General features: G+C 49.1%; 1 protein-coding gene across 5 annotated transcripts in view; it reads left to right on the top strand.

Annotated features, from left to right (window-relative positions):
- The window catches only part of Wscd2 (WSC domain containing 2), a 107365-nt gene that overhangs the window by 60795 nt on the left and 27102 nt on the right, over positions 1-19468 (top strand). For 4 of the 5 annotated variants that reach the window (XM_003477876.4, XM_013141815.3, XM_005007230.4 and 1 more), the window contains exons 3-4: positions 7586-7700; positions 11450-11634. The exons of the other annotated variant lie outside the window; for it this stretch is intronic. In XM_003477876.4, coding sequence (XP_003477924.1) covers positions 7586-7700; positions 11450-11634 — 300 coding nt within the window. The remainder of the gene's footprint in view (positions 1-7585; positions 7701-11449; positions 11635-19468) is intronic. 5 annotated transcript variants of the gene reach the window in all.

Here is a 19468-nt window from a genome sequence, read left to right as displayed (position 1 = left end):
TAGGCAAGTTTGGGTTTGGACCCCACATCTGTTAGGGTTCAAAGCTTGACTCCCATCTCCTAAAGCCCTTTTCATTACATATTAACTATTCATGAAAATAAAAGCAGTCAGCGTTTGCTGAGCCCTCCAGACCAGGTGGTGGTGTAAGCATTTTATGTGTCTTGAATGGTTGCCTTGACCCTGTGCATTCAACTGTTCCCATCTGTAAAGATGAGGAAATGGGGCACCACGATTACATGGCTACTAAGTGGCAGGGCTTGGGCTCTGTCAAACTCTCTTGGTGTGCCACACTGAGTCCCTTGGTGATGGTTCTCAGGGGACATCATCTCCCTGGCCGTATTTCCCCACTTTTTCTCAGCCTTTCACAGTCAAAAAGGGCTTTTCTTTGAGTTTTGCTAAATTTTATGGGCTCAAATGAGGCACCTGCCTCTTATACCCAGTTAGCAGATGTAGAAATCAAGGATTGAACAAGTGTAGGCCCAGAGTCCAGAACCCACAGCTGATTGGAGACCATGTGGGAGTTGAAATCAGATCCACCTGGCTGGAGTGCTTTGCTCTCTGTGACCATAGCCTTGAATCTGCTGCACCTGCCCGTGCTGGGGTGGGAGCCACAATCCCTGTGATTCATAAGATTCACCATCCTATGCCAGATGAGAAGGGAGAGTAAACCCCCAATCAGAGCAGAGGGAAAACCTTGATAGTTTTTGTGTTTCACTGTAATTCAACTCAGAGAAAATCCCTTCCCTATCAAGGCATTAATGGAAGGAATTTGCCCCCCGTCCTATTCTGTGCTGGGCTCAGGAACCAAGCAGAAGACTCTGCCTCTCCTCCCTTGGGATTCCCTAGATTTCTTCCTCATCAAGACCCCCGAATTCATAAGGAGGTGAAGGAGGCAGAACACACTGGGGGACTAGATTTCATATTCCAACCCCACCCCAACCAGCTGTGTGTCCCAAGCAAATGACATCACCTTCTCGTGCCTCAGGTTTGACATCTATAAAATGGGGACAAGAGCTGCTCCTTCCAGTCGGTCATGAGGCAGCAGTCATCAGAGCATCCGTTCTAGCATGGAGCTCCCTGAGGTGCTCGGCAGGTGCAGTGGGGTGACCTGGGAAGGGACCCATCCTGTGGGTGCTGGTGACAGGAGAGATGCCACACTGATGGGGAAAGTGAGTGATGGCCTCTACTCACCAAGCTCAGTCTCACCGTGGCCACTCCCGCCGCTATCTGGTCCTCTGAAAGCCTCAAAGTTTCACAAGCCTGCACCTTAAGACGTGCCCCTCACTTGCTTAGACTCTCTCCGTCCACCTTTCTAACCTCATCTTGAAACGTTGCCCAGCCCTCAGCATACTTGGCTCAGTGCCTTTTTTGTTGCTCATTGAGCACATCACATCCATCCTACATGTGGAGCTGTGTACATGCAGTCCTTCCTACCCATGATGCCCTTCTTCCAGGGCTCTGCACAGCCGCCCCTTCCTTTCCACTGGGTCTCCAGCCACGCCTTCCCCTTCCATAGCTGCTTCCCAGAGTGTCTTAACTCAAAGAATCTGGCCATTCCACGCTCCCCAGATTTATTTTAGTCACATGCTTATCACCACATGCAAGTATCTTGTGTCTGTGTCTGCTTCTGTGTTGATTAGATGCCTCCGCTTTAGTGTCAGCTTCAAAAGGGCAGGGTTGTTGCCTGGGCGGATCAGCCCTGTCCCGTCAGCACCAGGGACAGCGCCCGGTGCAAAGATGGTGCTCCACGTGTACTTGCTGAATGGAAGAGAGGCTGGATGAACAAATGAATGAATGAATGAATGAATGAATGAATGAATGAATGAATGACTCATCTTCCTCTACGCTCCCTAACACGGCCCTTAAATGCATGGTAATTGCCTGTGCTTGGCTAGATTCTCTAATGAATATGAAATTAATTCATACAAAACACTAACATCTCCCATTTGTTGTTAAGAATTAAATAGTCAGCCTTCCATATCTGCCCCACACCTTCAAATCCAACCTACCATAGTAGAAAATATTTGAAAAGTTATCCTGAGAATGGTACAGATGTTTTCTTCTCATTATTCCTAAACAATATAGCATGACAACCATTCCCGTAGCCCTGACATTGTATTAGGTCCTGTAATTAATCTAGAAATGAGGTAAGTAGTCACAAGGATGTAAATAGTCACAAGGATGCATGTAGATTATATGCAAATGCTACCCCCACTGTCTGTTAGGGCCATAAGCATCCATGGATGTTGTTCCCATAGGAATCCTGAAACCCATCCCCCATGGGTACCAAGGGAGACTTCTGTGGCTATTGTTGCTAATGACAATATTACTGTTTCTTGAGCACCTACTTCATGGCAGCCACTATTCCCTTTGTTTTTCATATATAATCTTCATGAAATGACATATATAAAGTGCTTACCACATCTTGTTTCATCATAGGTCACTTAAGAGTCGCTGTCTTTATTATTATTAGTTAGTGCCTACGGAGTAGTCATCGTGGACTGTGCCATGGTATAAGTGCTTCGTTGCTTTAGTAGTGAGAGACTATTGCTGTCCCATTTCACAGGCAGTAAAACTGAAAACTTGGAGACAATTCACTCACCCCAAATTACCCAGGTAGACAGAGGGAAAACTGAGTTTTCAAAAAAGGTACATTTAATTCTAAAGCTTGTGACACTTCTTCTATAACATCCTAACCACAAACTCCCACTTCCAGACCAACAATCACATTTTATGAAATTCAGAGAGAAAAGAAAGGGAACATAATAAATTATCCCTGACTCGGGCCCTCGGTCAGCCGTCTTCGGAATCAGGTGTTGTTATTAGGAAGACACAGACCCAGCCTGTCCTTGATGAACTTACTCAAGGGTTCAGCAAGGAAAGACAACACATTAGATTAACTCTAATAAAATTGAGATGCTTCTCTGACTTGATGCTAAATGCATTTGGTTTTCTCTGAAGCCTACAAGGCCTCTTCTGGATGTGGCGATGCAGGACTTAAGCTGCAGAAAATTCAGAGCCCATCATAGGCCAGGAAGGGGAGAGAAGGAGCTGCACCCAGGCTGGGCTGGTTCTTTGCAGGAAGTCAGAATTCCCCGGTGCAACCGGCACCTACAAATGTGCCCGCCAACTCACCCATCCTTGGGAGAGCCTGAGCTTTTAGCAGCTAAATCAATAAGAGTCCCAGTTCTGCAGTGTGCTGGCTGTGTAGCCTGGGGAAGGTCTCTCCTCTCTGAGAGTCAGTCTTCTCTTAGGCATAAAACATAGTGAATTCATATGGCTGTTGTGATGCTCACACAGATAGGTTTGAGTGTGTAAGTGGTGTAAGTGGTGGATCCTATTCTGAGCACTGTGAATCTACTACCTCCCGGAATCTTCTAGAAATCTAATGAGGTAAACTAAGAGTAACTCCATATAGCAAGGAGAAGCTCAGGCACAGAGAGGTTAAGCAATTAACCCAGGGTTCTCCAGCTAGGGAACCCAGGTGGTGGGAATCTATACCCACCCACATCACATGCTTCTCAATGTGAAGTGCTCAAACTCTGATGATTTGTTGATTGGCACTAAGCCAGTCCACAAGTAGGAATTATTGAGCCTCATTTCCTAGGTGAAGAAATGGTGGTTCAGAGAGGCTAAGTTACTTGCCTGGTGTCACACAGCTTGGAGGCAGAAAAGACTCAAGGTCACCTGTCACTCTGCTCCAGTTTGGCCTTATGACTTAGTTACATGTACAGTGACCTTATCTCAGGTAAGGCAGCATGCTGAAATTCTGGAGGTTAGGACTTCAGCTTATCTTTTCTTGGGTAGGAGCAAGACAATTCAGTTTACAATATCTCTAGTTGAATTTTTGTTTGCACTTCTCAGGTGGAAAAATTATATTTCCTAGAGCTTGGTTAAGTCAGGCACGGTGGTGTGTGGTTTTAATCCCAGCACCTGGAGAGACTGAGTCAGGGGGAGCACAAGGTTGGACCACACCTGTGAAACTGACTTGTTTCATCATAAAAAATAAAAAATGGAGACAGCTTGGATGTAGCTCAGTGCAAAGGCCCTGGATTCAATTCCAGTCTAGAAAGAAAGGAAACGCTTGGGTCTTATTTTGAGATCACTACAATGTCATACTCAGGATTTGAACCCAGCTCTGATGGCTTCCTTGTGTACAAAAAAGATGCCTCTGACTGTAAATCTAGTCACAGACAATAAATCAGAGGCATACAAATTAGTTTGTGTTTAGCTGTCTTTTTAACAAATTGCTTCTATCAGTGACAGCAAAATTTCGCGAAAAGATTAATTGGAGGAAAAGAAAAAAAAAAATAAAGGAAAAAGGAGGAAAACCTACACCACCAGGAAGGTGCTTCGGATGTTGGTTTCTGGGCTTCAGATAAATAGCTCAGCCCGGGGAACTTTGCCACTTCAGCAGTCTCTGGGTCGCCGTGGAGACGAGCTGATAGTTTGCGTGATCTTGGCTATTAATCCGCCCTCGAGTGGCCTGTGAGTCTGTCCGTTTCACATAACTGACCTCCTGTCTCCAAGACATTGTGCTGCCACAGCAGGATTTGGGGACAGAGCCCTGGGAGTGGGCAGAAGAGGGTGTTAGCAGACTGGCTGTGACCGCACTGATGAGCTCAGCAGGACGCCAGAACTCCTAGGACAGGGATGATGCTGGGTGGCAGCCTGCACTAAAAGCCAGCGGGAAAGGGGTCACAAGGGCTTTCCTGGGACAGGCAGGAGACATGCCCAGTGTTTGCATTCTGACCCACAGAGCTCAGCCCGCTCATCAGGCCGTGATGTTGTGATGTTTTAGCATGGCCGTGTTCCTCAGAGCTTTAATGAAGGCCTGTTTGTCTTCCTGTGCCTCTTGTCGACAGATAAAGAAATGGAGGGTCACTTGTTAATAAGTCTTGGGGCACCTGCTGTGTAGGACATCTCAAGCCCAGGCACTGGGTCAGATGGACACACCATTAATTCCTGGCTCTTCTCCCAAGAGGGAGTCTGTAGAAAGTGAGGACGCTGGCTCCTGAGCTACAGCTTAGTACGGCAGTGGCTTTGGAACAGACAGACCTGGGCATGACTTGGCCTCGGACCCTCACTTTTTGGTGGACTCCTGCATGTTACTTAGCTTGGGTGTCCGCATACTGGTCAGCGCCTTCCTGGTGGCGACGGACACAAAAGCCCACCTGAGCTAACTTGAGCTAAAAGGGAAAATGTGTTGCAATCTCCTGCCACCGCGTCTCTGCCCACTTCTGCCTTAGCTTTCTGTCCCACTGCACAGAGTGACTGGGGCCGGATGGTGGCTGCTGGCAGGTCTGGCCTTATAGAATGCCCGGGTCATCAGCCAGGAGAGGCAGAGGTCCTTCCCCTGCGGTGATCTGTAGGAGCCCAATAAGCGGGTCGTGTGCCCTTCCTTGGGGCAAGTACTCTGGCTGGTGGCACCCACACTGTGACTGCCTCTCCCTGCCAGACAGTCAGTGTGTCACAGGTCAGGCAGGTAAGGGCTGCTGGTAGCACACTAAAGAAGAGGTACAAATAGGTCCCCCTTACTTCTCATATGTATATTTATTCCCACCAACCACATCAGGCAAATCTTACCCAATGGGATCATTAGGTAGCTAAATGTGCCTACTCTCACCCTAATTTGAGACCACCCAAGTCCGTTTGCATCCAGGCCCAGGCCCAGTGTGACAGGGGCAGGAGCATCTCTCCTCTCAGGTCTTGCAGTAGCTCTTTATGATCTTGAAACTTGTGGGCCTAAAGAGACCAAAACTCTCTAAGTATGAAATGATTGGACAACAGACCTGGGCTTTAACTTGAAACAAGATACTTGCGAGTCCTAGGAACTTGGGAAAATTCCATGGCTTCCCATTTCATTTTAAAAAAGTAACATGAGTAGCTACCAATCAAAACATACACCACAGGCTCAAACTAAAATTCACTTCTAGACTGAGAGTTGGGAGAGTCATAACAATCAATTTACCGATCTATAAAATGGGTTCATAAGAAGCTGGTGAAGACAAAAATTTTGCATGCCATAGGGCTGGGGTTGTGGATCAGTGTTAGAGCACTTGCTTAGCATGCACAGGGCCTTGGGCTCAATTTCCAGTGCTTCAAACAAAACAAAAAAAGGGACATGGCCTGTATTAAAATAGCACATGGTAGATGCCCAATAGTTTTGTTTTCTCTCGTGCAATTTGTTGATTTGATGACCAAGATACTGTCTCCCCAGCTTCTCTCTCCTTCTCTACTCTTCCTCCCTCCTTCCTTCCCTTTCTCCTCCTGCCCCTCTCACCATGGACCTTGGACTCTCAGTGCTCTGGTGAGCCCTGAGCTAGCAGCACACCCGGGCAGCTCGCTCTCCCAGCTTACCTCAGGTGGAGCACCCCACCGGGGGAAGGGGCTCTGGCCCTCCAGAGCTGTCCCTGTCTGCTAGGCTGCTCGAGGGCACCGTATTTCCTTTAAAGACGCACAGTTCTCGGTGGAGGAGATCACCGCTCTCTTCTGAAAGAAACCTCAGGTAGCCAGGTCAAGACCAGTGTCCAGCAGGGCAGGTGAGCACCGTACTTAGCAGGGCAGAGCCAAGGGCACAGTGTTTCGGGGCTGAGCTTGCATCCTCTGCTGGGTCCTGCTGCCTGCCACAGGAAACAAGCCAGGGCAAGTGACCGTGGTGTTTAGCACTTCCTCAGCCATTCTGTGTGAGGACCACTTAATTCCAAGGGCTGACTGGATCCACCTCTGACCTCTCATTGTTCCAGTGGAGCCGTGGGAAGAGCTGCTGGGAATCCCACGAGCCTGGATTCAAGTCTGCTGGGTCACCCATGAGCTGTGGGTCTCAGGCAGGCCACGTCACCTTTCTAGCCATCTCAGTAAAGAGCATGAAGAAGCCACTGTCCCTGCTCCACGTGGAGCTTTGCAAAGGTCCCTTGGATCAAGAAACAAGCAGTTTATAACGTGTCCTGGAGCCAGATTGCTCGGGTCCAGCTCTGCCTCCACCTGTATAAGCTGTGAACCTTGAACAAGTGACTTAACCTCTCTGGGTCTTAGTTTCCCCTCCTGGACAGAAGAGGAATACTGTTCTCATGGGGTCATTGTGAGGATTCCATGGGACATGTGTGTTACTAAAGAGTATAGCCAGAGAATAAGAAGGATTTTAAGAATAAATGGGGAAAGACTTTAGATAAACCGTCAAGTGCTGTCTTGTGTATTTACCATGAAGTCCTTTAAGAAAACTAAATGTATGGCTAGTGATTGGATTTAAAAATAAAAATTTTTTGAAACCAAATGGCTTGGTTTCCTGGGTACCCACTTGTCACCAGGAGGCCCCAAGTGCTTGGCGGGAGCCCTGCCCACAGGAGGCTCCTTCCTATTCCTGGTCGGTCTCCAGGACCAGCCGCCCAGCCACAGCTCTGCACAGTTATCGAACCAGCCTCTGCCAATGCCTGTAACCTTCAGTCTGCTGTTTCTGTCCAGGAAGAAGCTGGTACCAAAAGCTCAGCGAGGCCTCTGGCCAACAGCCAGAACACACCAACGCTTCCTCCTGTAACCCCGTCAGCCTTCTCCCCAGTCACATCTGACTTTTCTGCTTTTCCCAAAGCCAAGTACATCGGCTGCTACCTGGATGACACCCGGAGTCGGGCCCTGAGAGGTGTGTCCTTCTTTGACTACAAAAAGATGACCATCTTCCGTTGCCAGGACAACTGTGCGGAAAGGTAGGGTTCTGATATCCCCAGACTGGCCCATCCAACCTCTTCCTCCTCAGGATCCTGCTGTGATGTTCTTTGTCTTGTTATGGGAGGCTGTGTCAGAAGGTGAACCCCAACCATGAGGAGATGGTGGTACAAGGGTGTGCATGTGTGTGTGCAAATTTACATACATGTGTGTGAGCAATATTGTTTAAGAATTGGCCTGTAGGAGTTTATGATAGTGTAGCTATGTGAGGTGTGTGTGTGTGTGTGTGTGTGTGTGTGTGTGTGTACTCATGCCTGGCAGTGAGTGTTTGTGGTGTTCAGTGTGTAAGGCAGCTGGTGATGTTTATGAGATTATCACCAACACTTTGATCTGTCAGTAATTTGCTGGGTGAAGTGATCTTTGTGCATATGTGCATGAGGGTCTAGAATTTTGCTTGTGTGTACAGATAGCTGATTGCATTGTGTGAAAGGTTATGATACCCACAACTTGCCAAGGTATGATTGAGCGTGCCTGTGTGTGCAGGAGCAAGTGTAAACACGAGGCTTGTGAGACATCTGTGTGAAGGGAGAAACGGACTTGGGTATAGCAGGTATCTAATGGTTTCTGAGCATAGAGATTCCTTGTTTCTCTCCCAAGGAGAAACACTCATTTACTTAGACAGGGTTTGCAGTCTAAGAAGATATGGTTTGATTAGAACATGCTCTGGTGTGTGGTGCCAGTGGGGGAGATGACTTTCAAGAGTGGACAAGTCCCCAAAAGGTTAGTGAGCAGAGTCCTTGGGCTGCTGTGGGGCTGAGCTGGCCCCCTGTGTTTGCCTCTGGGTCCTTCAACCTATCTATGGCAGCTCTTCAGGAGGCCTCTGGTCTGTTCGCCTATGGACTCCAGCCAGCTGGATCTGATGGTCACAAGGTCTGCTGACCTCAGCTGCACGGCTGGTGTGGAAATGGGCATGGGCGTGGCCACTGAGGGACCCTTCCTGCTGTCCCCATTAGGAAACACAATCAGCTGCCTCTCCTGATCCGGCTGCCACTGGTGAGGTCCTGAGCCCAGGGCCCCTCTCCCTGGGGAAGGGCCACAAGTCCTTGATGATGCAGATTTGTTCATTGGTTTTCCAAAGTCACAGGGAGACAGAGATGGATTCCACACAGTGCCTCCCCTTGTGGAGCTTACAGCCTGAAAGGGGAGACAGACAAGTGATTAGAAAGGACCATAGGGGGGATAAGAGTTGATATGGGATTCTTGAAGAGTTGGAAATGCAGAAGAGGTCTCGCCTGCTGGGTGTTGGGAAAGATTTATCAGAGGTGACGGCAATGAAGTGCTAGAAGCCAGGCATGGTGCTTATAATCCAGCACTCTTGGAGGCTGAGACAGGAGGATGGCAAATTCAAGCCTGCCTGGGCAATTTAGCAACTTAAAAAGAAATCTCAAAATTTAAAAGGAAAAACAGAAGAAAAAAGAAAAAAAGATTGCCTAGCCTAGTGCAAAGACCTTAAATTGAATTCCCAATACTGGAAGAAATAAAGAAGGAAGGCAGGAAGGCAGAAAGAAAGGGTTGGAGCTACTCAAACAATATCATTCAGTTGAGCAGATTCTTGTTGGCTATCCAAGTGCACTAGAGATGCAGGAATGAAGCAGCCACAGCCCTCAAGATCCCAACTACAGCACCTTTTATAACAGCCCTATTCCAGAAGCACCAAGGGTGGGATGAGCCGTCCCTTAGTCCCTGCCAACGTCATGCCGCTCAGTGACCCAAGGACATTCCTTCTAGTCTCACTTCTGAATGGTGTCACTGCCTGCCGATACCACCACCCTGAGACCACGCTTTTAACACGCGGACCCTTGGCAAACTTTCAAACCCTATATCCACACCATAACAGCTTGGTAACTATCCTTGTGAGCCAGCTTTCCATAAGTATAACAAAATACCCAAGGTAATTAATTTATACAGAGAAAAGGTTTATTTGGCTCACAAGTTTAGAGGTTTCATTTGATTTTCCCCACTGTTTGGGCCTGCAGTGAGGCAGCACATCATGGCGGGAACACATGGTCGAACAAAACTCCTTACTTGTTGGCCAAGGAAGGAAAGAGAGGAAGAGCAAAGGGTCCTCCAGGTCCTTCAAGGTCATCACCCAAGTTTCCTAAGGATGGCCAAGTAGGTCCAGCATTTTAAAGGGGTCCACCTCTGGATAGCAACACTCCCACATGGGCCTTTGACAGACATTCAAGAGCTGGACTACAGGGCTGGGGATGTAGCTCTTGCCTTGCATGCACAAGGCCCTGGGTTTGATTCCTAGCACTCCAGCCCCCCAAAAAGATCTGAACTAAGGCACCTTTCTTCTACCTTCTTCTATTCATCGGTGGTCACTAAGTCCAGCCCAAGCTCAAAGTGGGGAAGTGATGTAAACTCCACTCCGTACAGAAAGGAGTGTCCAGGGATTGGTGAACGACTTTTAGAAGCACTGTCTTCCTGATCCAGGGACTCTCCTGGCATCCTTGTTCTTCCCCTGGCCCTGAAACTGTCAAACTCTGTCCTGCGTGGGTTTCCCTGTCTCAGTACTCCCACCTCTGAGAACCAGGGATGAAAGAGAGACTGAAGGAGGCAGTTGGAGGAGCCTGGTTGAGCCCCAGGACTTTGCTGGGAGTCACACACCAAGATGCTGTGGTCATCTAAGCTGATCTGGCTATATTTTCCCGGGGAGCTGTTAGGCAGAGCAATGTCACCTGCCATGCATGTCACCATGACACGAGTCTGGGTCGGTTAGTCCCTCCAGCCAGCATACTGTGATATGACCTGACAGTCGCCACTGGGGGCTCTTCTAGCGACCTCTGGTTTGCAGGCTGCTTCCTAGAGAGCCCTCTGGAGAACGTCCCAGAGGCACAGTGGTTGAAGGAGCATTGTGGGGTTTAACGTATGCTCTTCCTCTGTCACTAGGCCAGCGCCAGAGCAAGCAGTGCCCTTTACTGCTTGTAGACTGAGTACCCACCAAGGCGTTTTTAGGCAAGGATTCCATGGCTATGAAAAAAATAGCTTCAAAACCTTGCAGCGCCTGGATTTTTTTGGTTGTTTGTTTTAGGCTAAGGAATTTCTTTCTTGACTGCACATGTGAGTGAGTGAGCTCAGTCTGCCATCCTCTAAAGGACCCAGAGTGTTCCCACCTCCTCCCCTTGCCCTGTGCCCTCTCCAAGGGCCTGGGCACCATTCCTGAGAGACATTTCTGAAATAAAGGGGGTGGACACTGCAGATATGAGCATCTCCTGTCTCCTACAGGGACGAGCCAGGGCGGAGAACAGAATGGGGATCCACAGGATCTGGAGTGCGTGCGTGCATTCGTGCATGTGTGTGCATGTGTGTGTGTGTGCATGCATGTGTGTGTTGTACTAGGTGGTGGGGACACATGCAGATGCCTGTGATGTGGGCGTGGTGTGCCTGGTAAGTAGATGTGCAGGGTGTGCACCCATGAGGCAGAGGTGAGGGCAGGTGGATGGTCCCTAGGGTGTTCCGGTCCCCTCACCTGGCTCTCCCTGTCCCTGGGGCCTCCCCCCAAGGCTTCCTAACACCTCAGCCCGCCTGCCGCCTCTCAGGTCTCCTCCTCCCAGCCCAGATTCCAGCCCCGTAGGCCTCCCCATCTCCTGAAGGCCCCTGTCTAGCCGGTCTCCATGCACGGGGGCCCCTTGTCTGTTTCCTCCACCTGTGTGCTCTCCTTGCTGAGTTCCCTGTCACCTCGGGCTCCATGCTGGTGCCTGCCCTGCCTGACAGCAGCCTCCCCCAGGGGTTACCTGTACGCCGGGCTGGAGTTCGGCGCCGAGTGCTACTGCGGCCACAAGATCCAGGCAGCCAACGTGAGCGAGGCCGAGTGTGACATGGAGTGCAAGGGCGAGCGTGGCAGTGTGTGCGGCGGGGCCAATCGCCTGTCTGTCTACCGGCTGCAGCTGGCCCAGGAGTCAGCCCGCAGGTGTACGTGAGTTGGCCCTGCCCCCGTCCCGTGAGCTCTCAGCCCCGAATCTCTGCCCTGCACCTTCCCGGGCTCCTGCCCCCCCACAGCCCACTCTGGCCCACCCCAGCCTGGCCTCCGAGGCCAGCCTCTGTCCCAGCAACTCCCACATCCCGCTGTCCTGCTCCAGCGGCCCCCTGCACCAGCTGCACCCCACTTTCCGACCCATCTTCTTGTTTCTAAAGCTGAGGTGGATCCTGAACTCTGCCTGTCCTTCTTCCTGCCTTTCTCAGAGCAGGTTGTCTCCAATGACAAGATGATGATGACAATGACAGCTGTGACAGAAACAGCACAAGCCTCTTGTCCTTTTCTGAGCATCTTCTGTGGACTAGTATGTCTGGTCTTCGCAGTGGCCCTCAAAACAGGCACTAGCATTTCCCTGTTCCCATTTTACAAGTGGGAAACTGAGTCTCAGGGATAAGTCATCAGGACTTTGGTTTTGGTTTGAGACTTATAAAAACCCAGGAGTTTCCAAACTCAGGAAAGGAGGAGGTAGAAGGAGAGGACAGGGATCATTGTCCCCTTCCCAAGAGGGAGGCAGACCTAGGGCACAGCTCGGTGGTGAGCTGTAGTCTAGACACAGGAAGCCTTGGCTTCTTTTCCAAGCATGGCATAGACAGACGGATGGATGGGTGGACAGGCACAAGCCCAATTTCACTTACCTTCCCTGTATCTTTTCAGATAACTGCCATTTTTAATCAATCCCATTTAGAGTGAGAAGACCGAGGCTTAATGAATTTAAGTAAATTTGTCAAAGGTCACACAGTCTAATTCTGTGCCCCTGCTGACTTGGATCACCATCCTCAGAAGGGGATCTCTTGGTTGTCACCTAGTGTGCTTCCAGGTGACCGTCAGACCTATGAGAAGAACCAGTGGCCTTGAGGAGGGTCTGAGACCTGAGCTCTGAAGATTAACCCACCCCAACCAGTGCTTTCAGTGCAGAAATAGGGACAGGCATCCAACACAGACAGCTCTCACCCTTCGGCCAGTGGCCCGCCAGTTTGGATGTGCCTGACATTCCCCCAGGGAGTCTTGTTTGAATGTAGTCTGGTTCAACAAGTCCATGAAATTCTGCATTTCTAAAGAGACAATTCTGTACTTTGAATGAGATGAAATCCAAGTTACTCATCCCTAAAATATAGTTCTGTCCACATAGGTCAATTTGTAGAAAGTTAACACCTGTGTGCAGAGAAAGGTCACTCCTTTGTGAATTTCATTATTTATAAAAATTCATTGCTTGATAATATGTTTGATGATTTTTATCCTGCATTTCTGAAGCCCCATTCAAACTTTTCTTTGCAATCAGTTGGCAAGCTTGCCAGTTTCTAAAAACAGGCACACCGTCATCCTCCCCCAAGGTCAGCTCAGTTCAGGTCTGCAGGCCTGGCTGGCTGAAGGCAGAGGCCGTAGGTGAAATCCAGGCTGGAGAGTGTCCACGCAGTGGGTTTCTAGCTTAGCTGTTAGCATAGTGAGTTTTTAACTTGATGGCAGATTTATCATCCCCACATCCTATCCCCTTGGTGCCAATATTCAGGTTATTTTAAGGGTGACTCTTGGACTTTCTGAAAAGAGGTCTTCAAAATCAGAGGTGTTCAGAGGGAAAGCTATTGCCACTAAAATATGCTGTGGCTGAGGCAGGGACAGATAACCAGGTTTGGGTTTTATACGTTATCAGACATCAGACATCCCTTTGGGTACCGTCCAGCGTTCAGAAACCAGGTCTCTCTGTCTCTATCTCTCTGTCTCTGTCTCTCTGTCTCTGTCTCTCTCTCCCTCTGTCCCTCCATCCCTCCCTCCCTCCTTCCCTCTCACTCTCTGTCTCCTTCTCTCTCACCTAAACATACATGCACACACACAAATTGTTGTGACTCGATAGAAGTATAATGATACTTTCACGGGCCATCAAATACTGTTTAATTGGCTGATAACACACATGAAAATCTTACCATAGGTGCTTTTTGCCCATGTTGCAGTAGGACGGCTAGGAGCTCCCGCTGAGGCTCACAGAGATGCTGCTGGTCCCCAGCTTACCCACTTCTGTGCTGGTGGAATGGCCCTGGTTGGGGCTTTACATCATCTGAGAAAGGCATCTTTGTATTATGTCCCAGAAGCTGGTCATTTCTACTAGGAATGGAATCCTCGTTTCTCTTAGATTACCACAGCTACTCTGCATCATCATCATACCAGGTTTGAAACCTGGGAACCTGAAGCTAGAGATTCTGAAGGAAAATCTAAGCCTTATGAACCTCAAGGCCCCCATGGCTGAGACTGAGGTGATGGCAGTTTGGGTGAGAAGGCAGATATGGTGCTATGTCCAACTGGGACTCCTGGGGAGCTTTTATAGAATACAGGGACACTTAATGAGCTCCTGTGTGGACTGGGTATGGAGAGGCTCAGTAAGGGTTAAAGCACAACCTCTGCCCTCAAGGGGGTCATCCTCTACTGAACAGCAGAACCAGTGTCAGTAGAACTGGCCAGCCACAGAAGATATGAACAGGGGACAGCAAGATCTGTGTCTGCAGGAGCCAAGAAGTGTTTGAGCTGAATCTCATTCTAAGATCTCACATGCCTGGGAAAGCTATGTATCCCAGCCATGGGCAAAAACCCAGAGCTAGCCAAGGCCATGGGCTGAATGCCAAGCTGGAAACGCTTTCCTGATAATAAGCCCCCAGGGAAGACTCTAAAGAGGAGGAAGAATTTGATGAAGACCTTGAAAGATACATAAGATCTTATGATGGAGAAGGGAAGATACCCAGATTCAAGACAAGTCATCAAGGGATGGGAAAGAAATATGGCCAATGGGGTTGCGTATGCAACAGTCTCAAGGTACTTTTGGGGAATTATTGGCAGGCATGACTTCCAATGCCTGGGTGCTTCTTTAGCACTGAGCCTGGACTGGGACCCAGATTTCTGACCCTCAGTCTGGGTGCCCACTCACCTTATAAATACCTAACTCCTTGAAATGGATTCAGAGCTCCAGCTCCTATCTTTTTGGTGGGGGACTCCTCACCTTCAGTTTAAGTCGTTTTTTCCCAGACCCTAGTTTCTCCTTTTGTTTTATTTCCTGGCTCCATGGCACCCTTGACTCCCTACACAGAGGGATGCCTTCCAAGCCACACACACATGTCCCTGGTAGGCATTACATCCGACAGAGAAATGAATAAACACACCGGGAAACAGATATGGTAGAAACCAGATTCCATTTGTAGAGTCATTAGTTGGTATTGACTCTGTCCCCTAATGGTGTCTCCCTGTGCAGTGGCACAGAACTCCTTCTGATTGGGAAGATCCGAAGGAAGCTTATTAACTCCCAAGCACTACACTGATTTGGGCATCTGCTTGGTGCAGGGAGCCAGCTGATGTGTTTCTGAGGTGATGGGCTGTTCCAACAGTAACAAAAGCATTACAAGGCAGAGCAAATGTCTACAGGCACCCTGCTATTCTGCCTTGACACAGACTCTTGGGCACGTGGACTCTGCTTTTGTTACAAAAGAACCAAGAAATGGACTTCCTCCGTAGTTAGATTAATTTTTCACAGCAGTTTGCTAACTGTGTCAGCAAGTAGTGTCCTCCTCCCAGAGGGAGAGACTTACTGGTGATTTGAAAATTGTTGCAAGGAATTGCATTTGCCTGAAAGGGTCTTGCAAGATTCATCAGTAACACACAGAGAATTTGGTTGGTCTGGAGAGCTGGGTGGCTGTCCGTGGTGCTGACCTCGTGTTAGTGACTCTGAAACCCTAATGACTGGAGAACAACCTCTTCCAAGGCTCAGAATATTTCCCCCCTTGTCACCTGCCTCGGTGAAGATACTTCAAAGCTTATGCTCTCACTGAGAAAACAGACACTTGACTTCTGCTTTCTGATTTACATGGCGGAGTTTGTTACACTGTTGTTAGTTCTGGCAATTTTTTTTTGTTGTTGTTTATTTGTCTCCAAAAGTTAGGAGAATTCTGTGCACTGTTTTTGCTTTATTCTCACGAGTATGTCATTTCAGCTACGCCTGCTGAGGGGAGCCTCAGACAGTTCAGAAAATCACATTTTCTTGGATAGTGCATGTCTTGTTCTTCCTTGCCTGACCCTCCACCTCCTCCCAGTATGTGTCTAGGATGCCTGAATTTTATGACTCATAGAGTCTTCTGTGCAGGGACAAGATGATGATTGAAAAATTTTCTCCCACGTCATAGTGGGGGGAGATTGATTTGCTTTTCTTTCCTCAGCAAAAATCCAGGAAGGCAGGAAAACACTGTGGGCGTGCAGGATTTGGAATCAGGCAGATTCAGTCCTATCCCAGATCTCTCACTCAGCATGTTGGTTCTGGCCAAGGCACTGACTCTTTCTGAACCTCAGATGTCTCATCTGTAAAATGGGGATGATTCCAGTCTTTTGCATTGCCTGGGATTACCAAGCAGGATAAGTCCAAAAAGCACCTTATATGGTGCCAGCTGTAGACCAGTGCCACTTCTCCCCAGTGAAGATCTCCACGTTTACCCTGAGAAGCACCCAATTTGAGATATCTGAATTCCCAGCAGCTGTCTGGAGCCTTTGGTGATGTCTAAAAATAGCTGGCTTGAATTCTCCTCGGACAGTGAGGCTTTTTGTGCGGTTCAGTTTCTCTCTGATTATAGGTAGCTGGCTAGCCATGAGCCGCCTCCAGCTCACTGCCATTCTTCCTCACCAGCATCTTTAATGCAGTGGAGCTTGGCCTAATTACCCAGGGGGTAGCGGCCTCTTTCAAACCAAGAGGAACTCTTCCACACCTGCCTCTAAACTGATGCCTGGTGACATTTACCTCATTTTTGTGAAGCTCCAGAACAAAGAGATACTAGGGCTTCAGAGGCACTCGCAGCTGGCTCTCGTCTCCTCTTCGTCTGCCCCTAGCAAAGAGAGTCGATGAACAGTTGCCCTGCTTGCTTCTTGTTAGTAAAAAGCCCAAACTGCTGAGGTCATGCACCGCCGCAGCTAGCCTGCCAATGAAGAGCTGACATTGTCAGAATGTGGGGCACGGGCTTTTGCAATCCTCGGACTCCTGCTGGGGGCACCCAAAAGAATTCTGGGAAATTTGTGTGGCTCTGGAGTCTTGTCACATTAGAATCGAGCAGGCTTCCTGCAGAATAGTAGTGAGGTAAGAAACTAGGATGTGATGTCCAACAAGATTGGGGTCAAATCCCAACTCTGCTCCCTGCTGTGTGACTTGGAAAAGGGAGCAGATCTTGCTAACTATGAGGGTCTCTGCCTGTAAAACAGGATAATAGTATTGTCATCCTCATAGGTTGTTGTGAGGATTGAGTGTGTAACACACTTATAACTAATGATGTAAAGAGCTGTTATTATTACCATTGCTATTGCTTAGTAAGGGCTGGGCATTGGGAAGATGTGACTCAGTTGTTGACATTTCTGGGGGCTACACTGTGTGTGACTCAAGGGAGTACAGTTCATATGGACTACGAGCTGTGGGTGACAGTGGCTTTCAGCCCTTGTTGGATTTTTCTTGTGAGTTAAAAATGCTCAGTGACCCAGAGGTTTGAGCTGGGCTTCCCCAGATACAAAGATGTGAGCCTTGGCTGAGCTGGGAGATGGCATCAAGATGCACCACTAGGGGAGGAGAGAAGTGAGACGGGGGAGGACAGGAGTCTAATGCAGGGTTCTTCACAGAGGAGGCCACTGCTGAGGACAGCTGCAGCCCACTCCCACCAGGGATCTGCGGGAAGTGGTGGAGAGCATGCTTCAGATGTGTCCCACCCAAGGGGCAGGAACTGCGGTACTTATTCTCCAACCGTCACACATCATTGGCTGAAGATGGCTTCTTGGGACGTTAATTCCCTGGCAGGTCCTGCCTGCCCTTCCCAGGCCCTAAAACACAGAGTCATGGTCACTATCAGTCTATCCCGTAGGGAGCATGCACATTGCTATGGGCACCAGCAGTGGCTATCTCATATGATCTAGCCACCCTTCTCATGTCATGGACAAGTGATGGGGAAGTGACTGAACCCTTTTTAGGTCTCAGACCATACTGTAAATGCCATTTCATGACTTCCATCCTACCCACTCAGGGTAGATATGATGATTCCCCATTTATGAATGAGAAAAATGAAGCTTAAGGAAGTTAAAATACCTGCCCAAGAGCACCCAGATAGGTAAGGGTCTGACCCGGGTCTGTGTGACTTAAAGCTGATGCCTTTTATGGAGGTGCCAGAGCTTTCTGCAAACAGGAAAGCAGCTTTCAGTTGCTGGGGAAATCCAAAGCTTTATTCCATGGGAGATTATCAGGAAGGCTGAGAATTCATTGGTCACTTTCCTTTCATTTTCAAATGAGCTGGGTATGGTAGCACACGAGAGGCCGAGGCAGGAGGATCACAAGTTTGAACCCAGCCTGGGTGACACGGCAACATAGCGAGAGCCATTTCAAAATTAAAAGTTGAAAAAGGGCAGGGATGTGGTTCAGTGTGAAGACTTTCAGCTCCATTCTCAGCACTGCAAGAAAAAACCAGGAGAGAAAAGAGGACTTTTCACCACCAAAGGGGAGAAGCAGGTGGCCCACATCACAGGTGGAGGAGAGGGAGGAAGCGAAGGATCACGTCTTGGTCACCATTTGTATTTTCAAGGTCTAGATTGTGAAGGTCACCTGTAAAGAGGAATGACCTCCAAAGGCCTCCCTGGGCTCCTGGGAGTCAAGCTAAACCATTGCCTTGCTGGTTTAGAAGGTTCTCTAGTCTTTTGGCTGTAGGAAGACCTCCATGATCTGAGTTTCCCCCAAAGTCTGACTGCAGGAAAGTCCTCCATCCAGATTAACTGCTCCAGAAACCGACTGTTACCTCCCCACATGCACCCCCAAGCACACAGCTCAGCCAAAGACAGACACACAGCTGTAGCTTCTGATTGGAGCCTGTAAGACTTAGGAAATCACCTCTTATTTGATAATCAGGTCGTTCAGTTTAACTCTCTCCTCTCAAGGAGGCTCAAGGACATGTTAGCAGCTGCTCCTATGCCAGAAAGGACGGCTCTCAGCAGAACCTGGCCTAGAAAGCCCTCCTCTCCTCTACACCTTGCAGTCTGACCTCGCAGGCTGGAAGAAACCACCTGGAGAAATGCCAGTTGGGGATTCCAGATGCTGCTCCCTTCCCTTCCAGTCTAAGGACAGTAGAAAGAAACAGACACTGGACTGCGCCTTCCTCAGTCTCTGCAGCTCACAAGTCCCATTCATGTCTGTCTCTGAATGGTCCACCCAGTCCTCATGCTCCTGTTCTGAGCTCAGAACACTGAGGCTCTTAAATGCAAGGGAACTTGCCCATGGTCAGAGACAAGAGCAGCAGCAGTTCTGGTGGATGCTGCCTGGAGAAGTGCGGCTTGATCTGCAGGTGACGTGCGGCCCTCCAGAGAGGAGCTGAGCTGCAGAGTCGGGACTACAACTTGAATCTCCTGATTACAAGGTTTCGGTTGCTCTTTGGACTGACCTGTACTGAGCCCACTTCAAGGCAATGTCACAGCCTGCTGGTGTGGTATCACTCAGCTAGGGCCCCAGGCCTGGGCTGGGTCTCTCGAGGCCATTTGGTGATGCATACTGAAGTGGCTCTGAGCCAAAGAAGTGGGTCCCTAGCTGGGGGCAGGGAAGGCAGAGAACCACCATGGAACTCCAGATGGGGAGCACATGTCCCCGAAATGATGCGTTCAGCAACACGAGGTCCTGCCTGCAAGAGGATGCAAGGGTGATCAGTGGAGCATGGATGACCCATCGCAGCAAGACAATAGTAACAGCAAGGATGATGTCTAACAGCACTGGGGGACCCCAAAGACCACCAC

Source organism: Cavia porcellus, unplaced genomic scaffold (assembly GCF_034190915.1).
Source record: "Cavia porcellus strain 051 isolate PalLab524CR breed Dunkin Hartley unplaced genomic scaffold, mCavPor4.1 scaffold_16, whole genome shotgun sequence".
In the NCBI taxonomy this organism is placed as follows: Eukaryota; Metazoa; Chordata; class Mammalia; order Rodentia; family Caviidae; genus Cavia; species Cavia porcellus.
The sequence above is the reverse complement of the archived record's forward strand: the minus strand, read 5'-3'. Positions and strand labels throughout refer to the sequence as shown.